Source organism: Rhineura floridana, chromosome 2 (assembly GCF_030035675.1).
Source record: "Rhineura floridana isolate rRhiFlo1 chromosome 2, rRhiFlo1.hap2, whole genome shotgun sequence".
Taxonomy (NCBI): domain Eukaryota; kingdom Metazoa; phylum Chordata; class Lepidosauria; order Squamata; family Rhineuridae; genus Rhineura; species Rhineura floridana.
In genome coordinates, this window is record NC_084481.1 from 127,019,771 (window position 1) to 127,039,978 (window position 20,208).

Here is a 20,208-nt window from a genome sequence, read left to right on the forward strand (position 1 = left end):
GAATTATAAACCCCATTTTGCAATTTAAGGAAATACTCTTTTGTTATACAAGCCCAAGACAATTGTCCTCCCTTTGTCTCTAAAGCATCCTTCTCTTCTTTTGTTACGTTTTCCAATACCTGAACCTATCACTGTCCTGGTACACCAGCACTTATCCAAGTTTCTGCTTGCCTTCTAAAACAAGCTTGTTCTTTCTCGTGGTCATGAGTTCCTCAACTTGTGCCTGTCCTTGAAGTTGTATCCTGTGAATAATCACCCCCTTCTCTGGTGTTTTCTGAAAGACCCTAAAAAGGAGGATATGCACTTTTCTCCTCTTTTAAGTTTTCTTCTCTCTGCCTACTGTTTCAGACTACAATTCCTTGCCTTCCCTCTCCCTCAGAATCTGAAGCCACATTACGCAGCTGTAAACTCAACCTACAATCCCCCCCACTTTTGGGGGAGCCCCTTTTGTCATATTCCTCTCAATTACTTGTTATTTTCTTGAAAAACTCTGGTGTCTCCATTAGTCCCCTTCAGTACCCTATGTGAGCACTCTGCTATCTAGATTATATGATCATAATGTTACCCATGCTTGTCTCCAGTTTGCTTTGGTTAAAACCTGGTACCTGAGTCAGCTTTACTGGACAGATAGGAACCTCAATGAGAAAAAAAGCCAGGGTAGTATTGGGAATAGTTCTCCTAGCTGCCTAGCACATGCTGATGTTTAGAGACATGTGTCCGAAGCAAGTGTGACAACACCTTTGTGTGTGGATGTTTTATTGCTGCCTAGAAATGAACTCTGCACCTACTCAGGGTCATCCCATCTGTTCTTATTTAAATATGTTCCACTACTGAGTAACATTGAAAACAGATGTTAGGCCTTGGTACAAATGTAGGCCCTGTCTGGCACTGCCCGTATACAAGGTCATGTATCGAGTACAGTAGTGGAAGGGAATGGTAGCAAATGCACTATTGGTTAAAGAGCAAAGTACAACCGTATGATGGGGAAGGAGTATTATATTTTTTAAAAAGGCTTGAAAAATGTGAAATATATTGTGGGTGATTCTTCAACTCCCATCCATGCACAGAAAGACAAAACTTGTAGATGACATAGCTGATTTTTTTTTAAAGGATTTATTTATTTATTTATTTTATTAAATTTATATCCCACTCTTGCTCCCAAAGGAGCCTAGGGTGGCAAACACATTTGTGTTAAAGATACAATTAAAAACAAAATAAGAACATATTTAAAACTGTTAAAAACATCTAAAAACAATGAAACACAATAAAAACATGTAGCCAATCATGTGTCTGAATAGGCCTGCCAAAACAGAAACATTTTCAGCAGGCATCGAAAAGAACACCATGATGATACCTCCCTAGTGGCATTATACAGGGAGTTCCTAAGTACAGGTACTGCCACACTACAGGCATGCCTCCTTACAAACACAGAATGGACACTGAATGGCACTTTTACAAGTGCAAGTTCTGCAGATTGCAGTGATTTGAGTTGGCACACATGAGGTAAGGCAATTTTTAACTGGTGTGTCATGCTAAATGAAATGCCTGTCGTTAGTAAGCCAAGCTACAATAGGTCAGATCTTGCCTTATAGCTTTTCCTCCTTTAGGTAGATTTTGACCTTACAAATGCTTTGAGAATGACTAAACCTGAAATATGGTGCACTAATCTCATCTATCTATCTGTCTGTCAGTCTATCTATCTATTTCACAGAGTAAAAGCATGAAGTAGAAGTAGTACCAAAAAAAGCAAGAAAATGCAATACTGAGCTATCTTTGCTTTTCTTGACAGCATTATATGTATATAAACAATAACTCTTCAAGTGCATAGTATGTAGTATCTGCTGCTTTGGCTTAATGGTTAAAGAGCTGCCCTGTTGTCCTTGCAGTATTGGTTCAGGGAGAACCAATAGATCAATGGTAGAGCAAATGGTTTTTTTGCAGAAGGTTTCCATGTTCAGTCCCATTCCTTGGCATCTCCAGTTAAAACGAACCCATGGCTCTCCAGATGTTGTTGGACTCCAGCTCCCATCAGGTCTACCCAGCATAGCTACTGGTCAGAGGTGATGAGGGCTGTAGTCCATCAACATCTGGAGGGCTACAGGTACCCCATCTCTGAGGTATCAGCTGATGTGAAAGACCATTGCCTAAGATCCTGGAGAGCTGCTACAAATAAGAACAGACATTACTAGACAAGAGGGGCAAATAGTCTGACCAAGAAGCTTCCTGTTCATATCAGTTTCATATTGCTTTAACTATCATAGCACGTGCTTAGTACGTCATCTCAAATGGAAATCAATAGTACTACATGATTAACTTTGACTAGATCATGCCTCTGATTTTCACATCTAATTCCTAAGTGGCAGTAGTGAACAGTAGTGTGACATTAGGAACTTGGAGGAGGGAGCAAAAAGTGTGTGTGTGTGTGTGAGTGGCAATCAGGAGAAGCGGAGAGGTTCAGAAGGGGCTGGGCCAATGACATAATATGTGTACATATAGAGAACTTTGCTTCTTAAGGTCTGTTCTATGTTCTGGAATCTGTACCATTAACTGAAACACACAAGTGACATTGTTTTCATAGTAAACATGTCTTTATTCCAAAATAATAATGTGTTAGCCAGACAACTACATACAAAACATCTACACAAGACTTTGGTAAGAAATATATCCATGACAGCTTTCTCAGAAATTCCATAGTGAAGCAAAACCAACAAAAATGAAAACATGAAATCAAAAAGGCTTGGTTTTGTTTGTTTTTAAAATCAAATTGCTTTTATTAAAACCTACTGGTCTTATTAAAACCTAACATTTCTGCTTGTAAAGTTTCTACAGACTATGTAAGAAGAGAAAATGTGCAGAATATTAATAAATGGTAAGTGAGGTGCATAATATTCCTAAAGCTATACCTGTGCTTTCAGTTCCAAAGTGTGCAACAGGCATGAATTATTGTACAAGAAAAGAAATGTGATCTTTTTTTTGGCTGACTTGCAGCAAATATTACAAGACTACAAGGATTAGGTAACAATGCTGTGTATTCCATGTCACTTTGGGATTTATTTCCTGAATATAAAAAAGCAAGTTTAAGAGCCTCCATCTAGCTTAAGTTAAATACGATTAACAGCACAGTCTTATGCATCTCTACTCAAGAGTCTCATGACTTCAGTGGACTTACTCCCAGGTGAAGTGTGTATAGGATTGCAGCCTTAGTCTCATTTTTTGTTTCATTTTGAAAAAAATATTATTATTATTATTACTACTCCAAAAAGAAACAAGCTTAAAGATTCCCCCTACCATTTGTATCAAATTACAAGAAATTGGTCAACTTGAACTGGGACAGCAATCTTATCAGTTGATGGAAAAATCAAATTGTCTTCAACTGCAAGCTATTTCATGCTTCCTGATAGCAATCCTTTGAAAAGTCAGCCAACCAAACATAATACTATTAGATATTAAAGACATTACTGGCAACTTCATGGATCAGCTGCTGTGTCAATCAAATACTGGGGGCAGTGAATGACAAATTATTAAGTCCATGGGAATCAGGCACAACATTCTTACTTAGTTCAGTGGAGCCAGCACTCTTCCTGGGACAATTACTAATTTAATACAAACACAGCATAAAAGAATCAACAACGTTTTAATGCAGGGGGATTTGTTTTGCTTTTTGCAAGTAAATGCAACTGGGCATATTCCAGTGATTACACATTTCATGCATATTTTGACTGAATAACTTTATAATACGAGGAAGTTAATGCATAAATTATTGAAGGAAAACATAATTGAATCTTAAATACCTAAAAACAGGGATGTGAAAATGAGTGTCAACCTAATCCTCATGCATTAACTCATAAGTGTGCTTGTTTTTTCAAGACATTTCTGTACCTGTATTAAGGGCCCTCCTTATTTTTTCCTGATCCTTCTTCCCCTTGTTTCTTGGCCCTCGACAATTTTTGGTTGATTTACAATGGAAATGGCTGCCCACTCAGTGCAATTTCCTCTGTCATAATGGTACATAAGAAGACACTCCTTCACCACAATTAATTGTAATGAGGACATGTCCTTCAGCATGCCAATATGGCTCCTGAATATGGAAACAAAGTTGGAGAAGCCTTATGAGAAAGAATATGGTGAAGAATTGGAGGCTAGGTGGAAATAGCAAATGATGCTCTAGGTGTGCACATTGGCTCTTGGAAAAAAGGTTATTGCCAACCTTTTGGGACTATCAAAAGTAACCTCTTGAATTTGGCATGACAAAACCAAAGAGAACTGAATGGCATCCAAACAAAAGACCATACACTTATCTTGAATAAAAAGGCCTCTCTCAAAATGTCTATAATGGCTATAATAAGAAAGTAAAGAGCCTACCTCTTCAGATTTTAACTTAGCTGGCAAAGCCTGCCTCCAAATGGAAGCTAGGCTGATGTCTCAAAAGGAGAACTGATTCTGAAGGCGTGTTTGGATGCATAGAAGAGTGATGTTGGTGTTAGTTGACCACATAGTGTTTTTTTTAAATGGTTCTGTGAGTAGGAACTTAGATTCTTGTTGCGTTGGATTCATTCTCAGAAAAGTTACATAGAAGACCTATAAATTTCCATGTATAATGTGCTCATGGTATTCTGTTGGAAGAGGTGTTTGTATTTTCCCAGAGCTCAATAGTTAGCATTAAGTGAATCTCCCTGTGTAAAGAACTTTTTTTTTTTAGAACAGGAGACCAACACACAGTGCTGCTGCTGATAAATGCTACAGCACAGGAATGGGCACAAGATGGTTAACATAACACCAGCACCTACATGACAAATGCAGAAGAAACCCTTGTGGAATTTTGGAGTGCAGAACATAATCCTTTTCCTGAAATAGTTGGACGTCCCTTACCTATTGTAGGCTGATGGCATTGCCCTGCACTTTATTATGCAACAATATTGTCATAGTTTTGGGACTCTCCAATTCTACTCATTCCTTTTTAGAAAAGAATTGTACAGTGAAGATGATGTTTGGCAAAGAGAGTGGAAGACAATGAGAAAACAGGCCCTCCATTTTATCCTGTGGTTTTTGAAATGCCAATGTTTTACAGGACACTCTGGTAAGTTACTTGAAACTTTCCCTGCACCTCCAGAAACCCACACTCATCTCTTATCCTTCAAAAGCATTTATAACCTCACAGCCTGATGCTCTGTACTAAGCTGCTCTGACAAAATTACATGGCATGTATGCCTCACTCCCCCCCTCAATCAAACATTTCCTTGAAGAAGATGTATGCTTACATTATTAGTCCTGGGAGTCATCTGCTGCACTAGACCAAAAAATTACCAGCAGTCCATGCACCCATTCTTCAATGAGAATTATAGGTAGACTCTAGCTTGCTTCTTAAACTATTTATATAACAGAGCTTGGAAAAGTTACTTTTTTGAACTACAACTCCCATCAGCCCAATCCAGTGGCCATGCTGGCTGGGGCTGATGGGAGTTGTAGTTCAAAAAAAGTAACTTTTCCAAGCTCTGTTATATAACCTTTTCCTAATAGGGTCTTTCTCTGCCTTCTTCATTGTGGTATATTTCTGAAGCTTTTGCAGGTGAAAGCTGAAGCAAATGAACAAGGTATTCATGTAAAGATACTCTATGCTACTAACATACAGAATAGCTAACACTTTCAGCATATTTTCTAGTTTGAATTTTCACATGTTGAACACAACTGACTGTATAAGGGACAGGTAACCAACCCACCTTGCAGCCACACTGTGGCCCTTATTAGTTCAACTGCACCCTACTTTTCTGCCATGGGACAAGTCAACCAATAATGGGTTTTGCAGGAAAGATGATGAAGGATTAGTTCAAGATATTCATCTTGCAACAGCATACAATGATTCTTTCTGTAATGCAGGCTCACATTTTAAACAGAAATGCAGTGGCTTTCATCTCCACCCCTAAGTGTCTCGGACCCTCTTCTTGACCCCATTCCCCTTTTTAACAATGCTAGCACATATCCCACTATTCAAGTTCTGATTAGTTTTCCAATAGTTACTTTTTTTGTTTTTATACTAAGATATGATACCAGCACCCCCATGTTTGCTCCTACAAGGCAGTTATTTTTTTCTGAAAACATATACTGAAAATATGGCCAACACAATTGGAAAACTAGCAGGAAATTAAGGAGAAACAAAAATATGATCGATGCAGTGACAATTACATCAGGGGAGCAATGTCTCTACCAGGAGATGAGGAGACAAAACGGAAGCTGTTTGTCTGAAAGAAGCAAAGGCAGTGTCTGAAGTTATGTCGAGAAACCTCTTCCCCTTATTAGAATCACTTGGTAGAACAAAGTTTGAAGTTCTGGTGCTGGGCAGTTTTCCCAGAAACTCCTGAGATCTGTTTGGCTCAGGTCTGCCCCGTGCAAGCATAATCTCTAAATCAGAGACGGGCAACTTCACCTGTGGCTAGGCTGGTTGGGGCTAATGGAGTCCAACAACATCTGGAGGGCCACAGGTTCCCCAATGCTACTGTAACGTAAGTGCTTGTTTACCATACTTTATCACCTAGCACAGGAAAGGGAAACTTTTGACTTTCTAGATGCTGCTGGACTCTCATCCAGCTGGACCCCAGCCAGAAAGGCTAATCGTCTAACGATTTAAAGTAGTCTCAGGTTCCTCATCCCTGACCTTGCATATGACTTTCTGAATGTGAATTGTGTCCTTACTTAGATGCAGCCCAATGGTTAATTTGTGGCCTGCAGACAGAAAATGTTCTCATTCCTGCTCTTCATATATAAACAGTTTAGTCTTGCTTTCCTTTTTGAAAGTGGGAACAAACAAAAGATGCTTGATTTTGCTGAAGTCCCTACCATTTTCATGAAGGAAAAATAAACGTCTCAAAGGATTGCTATAAACACAATTTTTAAAAGATAACTATGCACCTGAAGTATTATTGAAGCAGCATTATTGAAGAAATTCCTTGGCATAGTTGTGTAATCACAGAGGCACTGCTTTGAGTATTTTGAAAGTGGATCCAAATAGATATTTAAGTCTGCAATGTTGTTATGCATGCACCCTATGTATTTACAGGTAATATTTCTATGATTATGGTACGTCCACACAGAGATGTCTATAATTTCAAAGTTATAGGAGTTTTACAATGACTTCACTAGTTTTATGCATTAAGGGCTAGCTGGAGCATCAAAGAGCCACTCTCAGCATACATTTGTGAAGAAATATTTATAAAATATATCTCTTGCACCAGCAAGACTAATAAGCAAACCACACTGCAAAAATGAAAACTAATATACACAATTTATATCTTCTTTTTTTAAAAAAAAATCAAATCAAGGTTGATTTTACATTTAGCTCAGAGTGCATTATCTGAAAGACTCAGGTTTTGCTAACAAGGATGAACGTTGCAGGCTCTTAATTCCTTCTTGTCTTTGCAACTAGTAAACTGAGTGCTTTTGAATCTCTTCTTGACTGTCATGAACCTCTCCTGGATTCCACCCCCGCACAATTTGGTGCATTCTGACCAAGCAGTCCATGGTTTCATCTTACAACCTAAAATTAAAATAAAAAAGCATGAGGGTCAGTACTAAACTTTGTTTGACATTTCTAACTTCTTCACAAATTAAAAGAGGGTTAGACAAATACATGGAGGATAAGGCTATCAATGGCTATGAGCCATGATGGATATGCTCTGCCTTCATAGTCAGAGGCAGAATGCTTCTGAATACCAGCTGTTGGAAACCACGGTGGTGGTGGGGAGTGCTTTTGCACTCCAATCCTGCTGGTGAGGTTCCCTCAGGCATCTGGTTGGCCACTGTGTAAATGAATGCTGAACTAGATGGACAGGCTCTCCTTATGTGGTTACTTATTTTTTTCCTATTTCTGCTGTTAACCCCAAACTTTTAAAATTGGTTGCATATGTAAATAATGATGACTCCACAGGTCATTCTGCATGTTACCTTGAGATATATCTTGTACTTGTAGAAGTTCTCAGTGGACTGCCTGTCTGTGGCTCATGAATATATTCAAACTACAGCACACACACAGTGTATATTTTGAGTCACAGATGTTGCTCGTGTAAATAGGTTCGTCTTCCAAATGCATAAGGCACTGCAGTGGCCCAACTTAGTATGTTAACTGGGTTGCTTCTATTAAATAGATGGGATTAATGACAAATGGAAGGAGAGTCTTGAAGCTATGGAATGTGTTCCCATTCAATTGTTAGGAAAAAGTATAAACTTGACTTGTAGTCAACTAAGTTTTATTCAGAGCAGACCTACTGAAATTGACGGTCCTGAGTTTGACATGCCAATTAAAATTAGTGGGTCTCTCTGTGCATGACTAAATCTGGATAAAGCCCAATGCTTTGAAAATGGTGCCTGGGGCTGCAGTTGGTTTAGGAAAGTTGTATTTCCTTTGTAATTTTTGGTGAGTTTTTTTTTGTTGTTATTTCAGGTGTTAGTCACTAGGGCTCTGCACCAGATTTGGCTGAGGCTTGAGGTCCAAGCTGAAATGGGCTGATTCAGTGGATTCTGGGCACCAGTGGAGTCAGGCTGAGACGGCCCTGGATCTCTGCAGGTCGGGCAGCACAGAGTGATCCAGGGCTGTCAGGGAACAGGGCAGGAAAGAGAAGGAAAGACTGAGACCTATCTTCTTCCTGGGAAAAGGTAGGAGACAATACCACTTGATTCTCCTTCCTGTCTGATGCTCTGCTCCCGAAACACCATCCCACTTGATTGATGCCTCTGCTCAATAGCTGTGGAGGGCTGCTACTTCACAAGCAGCTTCTCTGAAGAGAAGCCACCTGCAAAGCGGCACCCCACAGGATGGATGCCTCTGCTCAACTGCTGTTGAGTGGAGGCATCTACCTGTGGGGTGCAGGGATGTGCTTTACAAGTGGGTTCTCTGCAGGGAATCTGCTTGCAAAGTAGCACCCACAAAATTGATGCCTCTGCACAAGAGCTGTTGAGAGAAGGCATTGATCCTCTGGAGTGCAGATGTTCCTTTGCAAGCAGCATTCTGCAGGATCAATGCCTCTGCATGACGCTGTTGAGCGGAAGCATCGATCCTGTGAAGTGCAGGGGTACTGCTTCTCAAGCAGCTTCTCTGCAGGGAAGCTTCTTGTGAAGGAACACCCAGCAGAACTGAATCCCCCCCTCTTTGCGCAGGGGGAAGAGAAGGAGACGCAATGTCCCCTTTCCTGCTCCCCTCTGGGCTGGATGTTTAATTAGGGTTTTTATTTTGACCCCCCAAGTAAACATCAGCTCCACTCCCTGAACTTATTCGGGACTTGATCCAGGGTGGAACAGATGGGGGGTTGAGTTGATGGGGGGGACCAGGTCGTGCCCCCAGGGCAGATCAGGGGGGCTGTGCACAGTTCTGTTAGTCACCTTGAAAAGGATGATGTGGGTTGTAATTAGTACAGAAATAAACTAATGTGATTTATTTAAAAACCATTTTAATAATCTACAAGTCAACCAAATTTTATGTAAAGGGTTTAACATTCCTGTGATCCCCACAACTAGTTCAGGATCTATCAATCACTCAGGATCAATCAGTTATTTAAATAAACTAGTTTTATAGTCTAGGGTTGTGTGCCAGTTCGTTCCTCTTTTAATCAGTTTGTGGTGCTACAATGTATCCTACACATACCTGGAAATTGCTCACCATCTTCATCTTCTTTTGCTAGTTCACTTCTCCTTTTTTCACGAGGCTCTTTCCATCGCCGTTTCTCAATATTGGGGTTTCTCAAGCATTTCCTTATTCGGCATTTTTTACGTTGTACAGTTTCTGGGCATGGAGCTCCTCCAAACTGGGGTTCCATTTTTATCATTCTTGTCCTGATCATATGACCTTTCCCACAAGACTTGTTGCATTCTGACCACTGAGACCACTCTGTTAACTCACAGTCAATGGCTACATAGACAGAATGATAAATAGTGTTAGAAGAATCAAGTTACCTAACCAAATGAAGCTGAAGAACAATGACTTTTTTTAGTGTAACATTTTAGAAAATTCCATTATGGTCTCATATCAAATTTTACAGCAGCCTTCTCCAATCTGGTGCTCTCCAGATGTTACTGGATTACAACTCCCATCATTCCTGACCATTGGCCATGCTGGCTGTGGAGTCTCAGGTTGGAGAGGGCTGTTTTGCAGTAACACACATTTAAAAGCTAAAAGATAGAGCATCTTCTTATAATTATGTTTTGACAATAAAGTCACATTACTCTGTTAGGGACTTATTCACCATCAGTCGTGATCTCTACTTGGTCAGGAAGGATTGAATATGGAGGTGGTGAAATGCTCATCTTAGAACTCACAGGCCCAGGTGCTGTTTTTGTACCGCCACAGACAATAGTTATGATCTATCCCTTCCACAGACACAGAGATGCCTGAGGCACGACATCAGTAATCTTTTTCTTCCCTTCTCCTTTCCTCTGTCTCTTCCACTATAACATGCCTACCCATTATCTTGGGCAGGAATTCATTCGTGCCTCCCATAACAGAATCCAGTGGCACTGCTCTTCTTCAGAGCCAGTGAGAGTAGCCTGAATCCTTGGCAGGCTGATATAAGTGGTAATTAGAGTTATGATTGAGCACTCTTGTGGGAGAGGGTAGCTCGGAGGGAAAGACGGAGGGCAGAAACAGGGACAGAGTGGGGGACGATAAACAGATGGAGCAATGGAACCCCCAAACAGCTATTTCACTAGTTTTTATTTTATTTTCCATCGCCTATGGAAAATCAGCCACAAAAGGATGACATAGGTACGTTCCATGAATCTTTAAATGCTATATTTTACTACCTATTTTTTTATTCTTAGACTACACTATTACTTTTGTAAATGATGATTATGTATCATGCTTATTAAAAAAAGATCCTGCAGTCATTATCACTTGAGAGCTGGGAGGGTATAGCAGTTAAGTGTATGAGCTATCTGTTGGGAAGTCTCTTATTATTATTATTATTATTATTATTATTATTATTATTATTATTATTATTATTATTACCCCGCCTTTCAGCCAAAGGCCCTCAAGGCAGCTTACAAAGAAAAATAAACACAGATATAAAAATACAATATAAAAATACAATAAAAATACAATAAAAGCAATACAATTTACAAAAATTAAATTAAATAACAAATAACATTATAAAAACAAATAAAATTAAATAACAAATAACATTATCATTATTGGCACTGCCAAGAAAGAGGAGGTGGTGTTAGAGGGGGCGGCAGTTCCCGAGAGGCAGAAGGGCAACAGGCATTTGTTACAGTGAAGCTGTTTGCTGTTTCAACGTTGTCTTCCTCTCCACGTCCTCGGGCTCGCTCAGCTGCTGCTCCCCGGGCTTCTGCTGGTGGTGGTGGTAATGGTTTATGTGGGGGGCGGCTGCGGGAGCTTGGGCTCGGGGACCTGGGCCTTGCCTCTTTGGATTCCAGCTGTAGTTGACTGGTTCTTACATAAATGTTCCATCTTATTAGGTTTGCTCCAAACTGTAATGTTGAAGTGTCCATATTTAATCTTGCTTTTCTGTTCCAGGTGGCATGGCAGGATTGCAGTCAGTGATGTGGCAGTTCCAATAGGGTGCTGGACTCAATTTATGAGATTTTCAGATAAACAAGGGTAAACCCCAACCATTTTCTGGTGTTGCAGTGAGGTCTAAGCATTGCCTGGAGGTCTCTAGTTCAGGGATGGGGAATCTTTTTGGCTCCATGGACCAAATCTGACAGGTGAATGAGGCTGATAAGTGGGCAGGCTGTCAATCATCTGATGTCATAATGTGCAGCTAATCCAAGAGGCTTCAGCTCTAACCCCTAAAGGCATCTGATGCACAGTAGTAGTAATAATAATATTGCACTACCATTTTAAACATTTTTCAGCAGAAATGGAAGAATAGGGCTCTCCCAAAGTTGAGATAGAAGAAATTCTCCATTTGGGATAAAATCAGGCATTCTGCCTTGTGTTTGGAGCTGCTAGCATCTGATCCCTGTGTGGTGAGCCTTATCAGTGAAGTACCTTCAGTCCCTGGACTGAGTCTGCTTGCTCAGGCTGGCTAATGGTTCTTTCTGGACAGGAAGGAGTATAAGGGATCCCTGTTTCAGCTGAGTCTTGCTCAACCAACAAGGTCTTCTTGTGCTCTAGTGTGTTACTATCTCCTTGGTTGTTCTTTCATCCTGATTTCTGCCTTGTTTCTTGATTTTTGCCTTCTGGTTTGTCCTTTGACCCTGACTTGCTGTTTGGACCTGACTTTTGGCTTTTCCCTCACACTCCTTGTTCCCTGCTCCTGGCCCAAGTCAATCAGCTGTCCACAGCACTGCCCTGATAACTGGTGTGAAAATGGTGCTTTGACCATAGCATAGCCATGCAAGGCTACAATCAGGTCAGGAGTTGCACTTTATCACAGCAAGCAGAATTAACACATTTATGGCCTAGCAGTATGCTAAAAAGGAAGAAAGGGGTGGGACACAGCCAATTGGCCTTCAGATTCCAGTAGTTCCAGACATATGTACTTACGACACTCGGGTAACATGCATTTCTCCACTTGTTCCAGCTCTTCATTGCAGTCTCCAAGCTCTGCTGCAGATTTCAGCATCCTCTGTCGGGTCCTCATCCCCTTCCCACATGTTACACTGCAGTCGCTCCATTCAGACCAAGGAGACAGCATACAGGGAATGGTATCTAGTGCAGGGAAGAAAGATTTCCTAACTCACAGCCAGCACTTAATTTTAAAATATTGTCCAGCCATTTGGGAAAAGTTGGGGGATGGGGCTACTTGATAAAGACAGGCTGGGTAACATGGGAGAACTTGCAATGGAGGAGTATGCTTGTTGACTCAAACCTGTACTGGTGATCAGGGCGCAGCCACTGGTGACCCCATCACAGAGTCACTCTGTACACAGCTGGCAGATATATTTACAAACAGAGTAAAGCTATAGCTTCAGCATAGTTTCAGTAGCAAGAGTCTGAAGAAGTCTGGACATAGTAGCATACAGTCTATTGCTTTCCTCAACACTACTTCCATTTCCTTCCTTACAGGCATACCCAGCTCCCCAGTTTCTTCCCAATTCTTCTCTATTCATGAGAGTCTAGGCCACTGACCTCCTCCCACAAATTCTTCCATCTTTCTCACTTCTTGTTGACAGACAAGCCAGAAATTGCTGGAGAACTGTGATCAGGTCTCCCAATATCTTTTTCTGTTCTCAAAAGCAGCCTCCCCTCTCCCTGAATTGGATCAGGGATATGAGGGGGGAGAGAGTTAACCCATCTCCCCTGTAGGGATGGAAAGATCTGTCAGTTTCTCATTTTTTGAATCTGAAATTCAGTTCTCCACATTTATGCAGCAGTTGGCGATTTAAAAAAAAATCCTCATGAAAATTCTTCAGCATCTTAGCACAGATTTCTCCTAATGAACACATGTTTGTAGGCAGTTTTGAGTAATGTACACATTTTTGCAAGCAATTGATCCTAATATAATGCATCCGTGCATGTTATTTTCACTCATATATTCATTTTTATGCACACTTCCCCCTAATATATGATTTTTTTGTAAACACTGGTTAGTGAACTGCATCACAAGATTTGAATAAGTATGAATTTTGAAGGATGATTGTGTTTCAGTTCTCATATTGTTTTGGAAAGTGCAAATTTGATACATTCAGCTTAAAACACAAACTGAATTGAAATTCTCGCTTAGCCCTACTCCCTCTGCCATTTCTCTTGTTTCAGTGGCAACCCCTCAAGCTGTATAAGCTGTTGTTAAGAAGCTCAGTTCAACTGGAACTCTACATGTGCCCTGAGAATATGTGTTTACTTTAGCTTTGCTCTGAGCAATGACCACAGCGCTACTGCAAGGAATTAGAGAAAGCTACAGTGTAAGCCCTAGTGGTTCCCACCAAAGATCCTCTCCATAGTGGTTGAATGAGGAGGCATTTGCTCACTACAGCAATAGTAACTTAAGTAGAAGCCTAAAATGTAAATGTACTGCCTTCAAGTTGATTCCAACTTATGGCGACCCTATGAATAGGGTTTTCATGAGGCTGAGAGGCAGTGAAAGGCCCAAGGTCACCCAGTGCGCTTCATGGCTGTGTGGTAGTCCAGCACCTTAACCACTATGCCACACAAAGCTTCTAGAACATTTACCATATCTACAGCAAGTAAACACCCTTATTTAGCAATTCTTGAGAGAAATAGAGGTAGCCTCCAGTTAGCCCCTTTCCCCAATAATTGGATTAAGTCTAATTTCCTAGGAAATATCTCCACCTTTTTCCAGAAGTGACACATATCACCTGGCTGTGAGTTGATTGACCAGTGGTTCCTCATGACCACCCTGCCAATCGTCAGTGGCAAAATTAAGAAGGCACTGCCATGAACTGTGGGCTTTATGCATAAAGTTACAACTTGGTCTGCAGTGAGGGAGCCAGTGTTGCACGAGGATCCAGAGACAGTTTTGCCAGTGGTGGTGACGTTAGTGGCCATGCAGCACTGGAAAACCCTGGACAGATTTATATGCAGTGGTTGGATGGCTAGGACGTGGAGTTCTCATTTTGACTTGAGTCTGTTCATCAGTGGATCTTATCATAGTTCATTTGCACACTAAATTCTGGCTTGCATCAACCCTCATTGGATGAGGTTTTGATGCAGGCCAAAATTTTGCAAGATGGACCCTGATAAGATCTACTGATTAACCGTGTCTTCGGACCATGTCATATGAAATGGTCCATACATGGGAAAATGAGATTTTGCACTTTGTGAACTGTAGTGATTGATTAATGAAAATATCTAGATTTATTGTTTTATTATTTTATAGTTTCATTTTCTGTCTAGTTTACTTTTTATGTATGCCACTTAGAAATGCTAATGATTAAGCAGTATATAAATGTCTTAAATAAATAAAATAAATGGTCCCATGAAAATGTGCACACATGTCAGCCAACAAATATAAAACAGGCAGAAACAGTCCTATATATGTATATCTGCTGTTTTTTCAAATTGTGGTCAGATAAACATAACTGTGATGAATATTTATTTTTCAATGTGAATAATTTTGGCAAAATATCAAATTCTTGTGAAAAATGGAAATCAGAGGCAAGTAGATTTCCAAAGTGAGGATTTGGATGGTTATTTCAAATCATTCCCTTTCCCCTCCATTTCCTGTCCATATGCACTTCCCCTATCTGTCCAGCCTGTCCATTCTCTGTTTCAGTTTTGTTTAGCCCATCAGGGTCCTCCTTCTGGCCAATTCCTCTTGCCCTCATTTCTCTGGCCCACTCCATATTTCAGTTCTGATGCCCTGGGCCTGGCTGCTTCCTTCCTAGGCTGTTTGACCCATCCTTCCCTAGGCCCTTCTCCCTGATCTGCCCAAGTCTAGGATAAGAGGCTAGGGTCTACAAATGCAGCAGAATGAGGTGGCTGAGTGGACTGTACTGATTCAGACTTGTCAGGTGCCACTGTGGATGAAGTACCCCTGGGGCTGCTGGCAGAAGGAGAAAAGACATTTGGTCTTACCATAAAACAATTTTCTCTGTGCATGTCAAAAGCTGATCTCAGGTGGGTTATAGCACCACCTAGCAGTTGAAGGCAGAAGAGCACTAATGAGTTTTTTTTTACAAGGACTTCCTGCTCTGTGCAGCTCCTTACTTCAGTTCTTGATAACAAGTCAACCAACAAGAAAAAAACAGTAGGAACCACAGAAACTAACAGTAAACAACAGCACTCATACGCTCTCTGCTGTAGGCCTAAGATGAAAAAACAGTAATGGCAGCCCAGCTCTCCTAGGGAGCTTTAGACATGCGCAGAGAAAACCATTTTATGGTAAGACCAAATGTCTTTTCTCCTGTGCATGGAAAAGCTGATCTCAGGTGGGGCATACCAAACCTGACCCATGTAGGGTGGGAATATCGCTAGGCTGAGTACAGGCATACCCCGCTTTAACATACGCAATGGTACCGTAGCATGTATGTAAAGTGAAAATGTACTTAAAGTGAAGCAATTATCTATGCATGTACTGCACTGCAATCGCCACTAGATGGCAGCGGCGTCATGCCATTAAGTGTCCATTATTGCGAAGCGCGTATGTTAAAGTGGGGTATGGTGGAGTATGGAGCATGTACTTTATAGCGAGGTGACTTTAAGTGAAGCGAGTTTAAGTGGGGTATGCCTGTATACTAGTGATCTGGGAGAACGTGCTATAGCACCCTCCTCCCAAACGCTGCATCTTTTGAGGCATGTGTGTTAATCTTATAGTGTTTAATAAACATATTAGGTGTGGCCCAAGTAGCTGCTCTACAAATCTCTATGAGCGATGCATGATGTGAGAATGCTGCTGATGTGGCTGCTGTCCTCGTTGAGTGTGCCACTATCCTAGCTGGCCAGGCTTACTTTAGTGAGGTGTAGGCTAGCGTGATACATGCCTTGATCCACCTAGTGAGCGTGGATGAAGATACCTTCTTCCCTAATGACACTGGGTGAAAGGAGACAAATAAACTATCTGTCTGATGCAGGTGTTTTGTTTTAGAAATGTATACTTTCAGGGCTCTTCGCACATCCAGCAAATGCCAAGCTTTCTCTGTGGGGTGGATAGGATTAGGACAAAAGGAAGGAAGCACCAGCTCTTTAGGATGAAAAGAAGGAACAGTACATAGGACTACTCTATCCTTATGGAACACACAGAAATTGTTGTCGACAGACAGGGCATTCAACTCAGACACTCTGTGGGCTGAAGTAATGGCCACAAGAAATAGGACCTTAAAGGATAGGAGACATAGAGAAATTAGAGGTTCAAAAGGGGGCTTTTGTAGGGCCATTAACACCTTGTGGAGCTCCCAAGTCAGGTAACGATGGATCTTAGGAGGTGCCGATGCCGTTGCCCCCCAGAGAAAATGCTTGAGTAATGGGTGAGATCCCAGTGGTTTCTCAGGAGATGTAGACAGAACTGCTGAAAGGGCTGAAGCCTGACATCTGAGGGTATTTGTCCTAAAACCTAGGGATAATCCATCTTGCACAAAGCAGAGAATCTCGTTGATACCTGCTTTCATTGGAATTAGACCCTTGTATTGTGACCATGTCGAGAAGGCTTTCCATGTAGTCTCATATATTCTAACCATGGAAGGGCGTCTTGAGGCCATCATCATTTGCTCCACTTGAGGTGGAATGAGTCGTCTCTCAATCTCTAGACATGAAGCGTCAGCCACCCTGGGTGTGTGTGATGAAGCTGTCCCTGAGACAACAGATCTTTCCTGAGGGGAATTTATTTATTTATTTATTATTTATTTATTTATTAAATTTATTAGTCGCCCATCTGGCTGGCTGTCCAGCCACTCTGGGCGACGTACAAAATAAAAACATACAAATACATTAAAACATTAAAAATGTCACAGCATCCACACCTTCCGCTCCTGGTGTCACATATCTGGAGAAAAACCTGTTTACTTGGCGGTTGAGGTGAGTCGCAAATAGGTCCACTTCGACTCTGCCAAAGTGTCTCACTATTTCCTGAAAGGCAATCGGGTGAAGCTTCCATTCTCCCTGATGTACCTTCTGTCTGCTGAGCCAATCCACTTGGCCGTTGTCCTCCCCCTTGAGGTACTCTGCGAGGATCGAGTCCACATGCGTTTCCGCCCACTGAAACAGTAAGGCCGCTTCTTTCTGTAGTTTTGGGGAGCATGTGCCTCCTTGAAGATTCAAATGAGATTTGGCCGATATGTTGTCTGTCCTGATCAGCACCACCCCCAACCGTTTGATTTCCGCAAAGTGCCTCAGGGCCAATCGGACTACCCGAAGTTCCATGAGATAGCACTGGAAGTGCTGATTCCTGTGGTGACCATGTCCCTTGTACCATCTGACCTTCGCAAATGGCTCCCCATCCTATTAGGCTGGCGTCTGAGGTGATCAGGGTCCATGGAGGTTCCTGGAACAGCACTCCCTTTAGGAGATTGGGTTCTTGTGCTCACCATAGGAGAGAGCAATAGACCACTGGTGACAGAGCCACCTTCCGATGACTCCTGGCTGCAATGTCGCTTTGAAAAGGTAGAAGTGCCCACTGGAGTGGTCGGGAATGGTAACGGGTCCATGGGGTAGTTTCGTAGGTTGATACCATCAACCCCAAGACCCCTGCCAGATGCATAAGGTCCACTGAAGACAGTGTTAGAAGCTGTATTACGGCTGTAATTATCTTGTCCACTCTGTCTCGTGCTAACAATATGACTGCTAGCTGTGAGTCTATGGTGGCCCTTAAATGTAATATGCTGTGGGTTGGACAAAACTGGCTCTTGGTTTGGTTGACAAGGAATCCGTGATCCTTCAGGCATGCTAGGGTGATGTACAGATCTTCCCAGGCCCTTGTGGAGGGAAGCCAACCGAAGCAGAAAGTCATCTAGATAAGGAAAGACATGGACCCCCTGTGTCCTGAGGTGTGCCACCAGAGCAACCATGATCTTCATGAATACTCTGGGGGCAGATGCCAGACCAAAGGGCATGGCCCTGTACTGGAAATGTTTCTCCCCACCGCAAACCGGAGGTAACATCTGTGACGCAGGAAAACAGGGACATGTAGATAGGCCTCCTTCAGATCGATAAATGAGAGGAAATCTCCCTTTCTCAATGCCTCCTTGATTGACAGCAAGGTCTCCATGAGGAACCTTCAGTACTTGATGTACTGATTTAAATTCTTCAAATCGAGTACCGCCCTGAAAGATCCGTCTTTTTTCATGACGGTGAAGAATATAGAATAGATTCCTGAAAACCTCTCACCTGTTGGGACAGGTTCTATTGCCACGATGTGTAAGAGGTGGGCAATCACTTGTAGGGTCCTTTCCTGTTTGTCTGGAGATGATGAAATGGGAGAGGCGATGAACCTGGTTGGGGGAAGGGAGGTGAATTCCAGCTTCAGTCCGTATTGAAGGGTGTGCAGTACCCATTGGTCCGAAGACGTGTCCCTCCAGCGGTGGGCAAAGTGTTGAAGGCGTCCTCTCACCTGAGGGGCACTGGCGTCAGAACTGATGCTTATTCCCTTGAGACTGGGATCCAAAACCCGATCTATTGGGGAAGGGTTGTTGGTCTTTAGAGTGGGTACATTGCCTATTCCAGAAGGGATGGCTGGTATGTGTGTTCTTTGCTCTTCTGAATGCCCTAGAACCTCTAAAGGACTGAGAGGGCAAATAAGGATGGAATGGCCTGCGAAATGATCTCCTATCATCTGGTTTCTTGGCAGAAGGCATAGCTTTCTTCTTTTCCTTCGATTCCAGGACTCCAGCTAAGGCATCATCACCGAAGAGTTCGCCACCTACATAGAGCTCAGATGCAAGGTTAGAGTGGGCTGCAGCATCAGCCTCCCAATGGCGTAGCCACAGGGTCCTTCGAGTGAAGACACACGCTGCTAATGACCTTGCCGAAAACTGCATGGTGTCCATGGATGCGTCTGCCATAAAGGTCACTGCCCTCGCAATTTTCAGAAGAGACTTTTGGGTTCAAGATGGATCCTGCTGCGGGCCATCCAATAAGTCCTCCAGCCATAGCAGGGATGCTCTTGCAAATACCAAGGAGGCTGCTGCTGCTCTGATGGTGAGCGCACTGGCCTCATGAATTCTCCTAAGACCGAGATCCAGCTTGCACTCTGACACCTTCTTGAGGTGGGCATCTGAGTCCTTCGGGTTCAAGGACGGATTCAGTAAATTGACGATGGGAGCATCCAACAGTGGGACCTTGAGTTCGTCCACGATGTGTTGTTCCAATGTATAGTATTTGTTGGCTGTTGCAACTGATTTCTTGAACTGCAGTGGGGCATCAAATTCGGACTTGATCACTTTAGGTAGTAGTGATGGAAGTTTTAACACCCTTGACTTGGGTTTTGGATCTGGACACATAGCTGAAATTCTAGATGCTAAAGGAACCGGGGGATCTTTCGGGGAATTTAAGTTAAGAACTTCCATTGCCTTACACAGGAGTGGAAGGAAATGAGCATCCTGGAAAAACCTATTTGTTACTATCTCCTCGGACTCTGAATCTCCATTCCATTCTTCCTCATCAAGGACAATCAGATTGTTGTCTGGGTCCACTGTTGCCTCCTCTGAGAGTTGTGGATGTCTGCCTTGTAAGGTGGCATAAGGATCTGGTGATGCGCTGCCTGGTAGTTGGAGTGCGCTTGCAGAAGAGTGGACTGTGGTGTGGCCATGCACCACTTGCGCTCTTGAAGGTGGCAGAGTGGGAGCTGTGGCTGGTGTGTCCTGTGTGGGTTG

The 20,208-nt window shown here is 42.3% G+C and overlaps 1 protein-coding gene across 1 annotated transcript in view; it reads right to left on the minus strand.

The window, feature by feature from the left end:
- Positions 1–1,249: 1,249 nt before the first annotated feature.
- Positions 1,250–20,208, minus strand: part of SPON1 (spondin 1) — a 488,651-nt gene continuing 469,692 nt past the window's right edge. Inside the window, exons 15-17 of the mRNA XM_061610510.1 lie at positions 12,491–12,655; positions 9,629–9,892; positions 1,250–7,528 (exon numbers count right to left, since the gene is read on the minus strand). Coding sequence (XP_061466494.1) covers positions 7,365–7,528; positions 9,629–9,892; positions 12,491–12,655 — 593 coding nt within the window. The 3' untranslated portion in view covers positions 1,250–7,364. The remainder of the gene's footprint in view (positions 7,529–9,628; positions 9,893–12,490; positions 12,656–20,208) is intronic.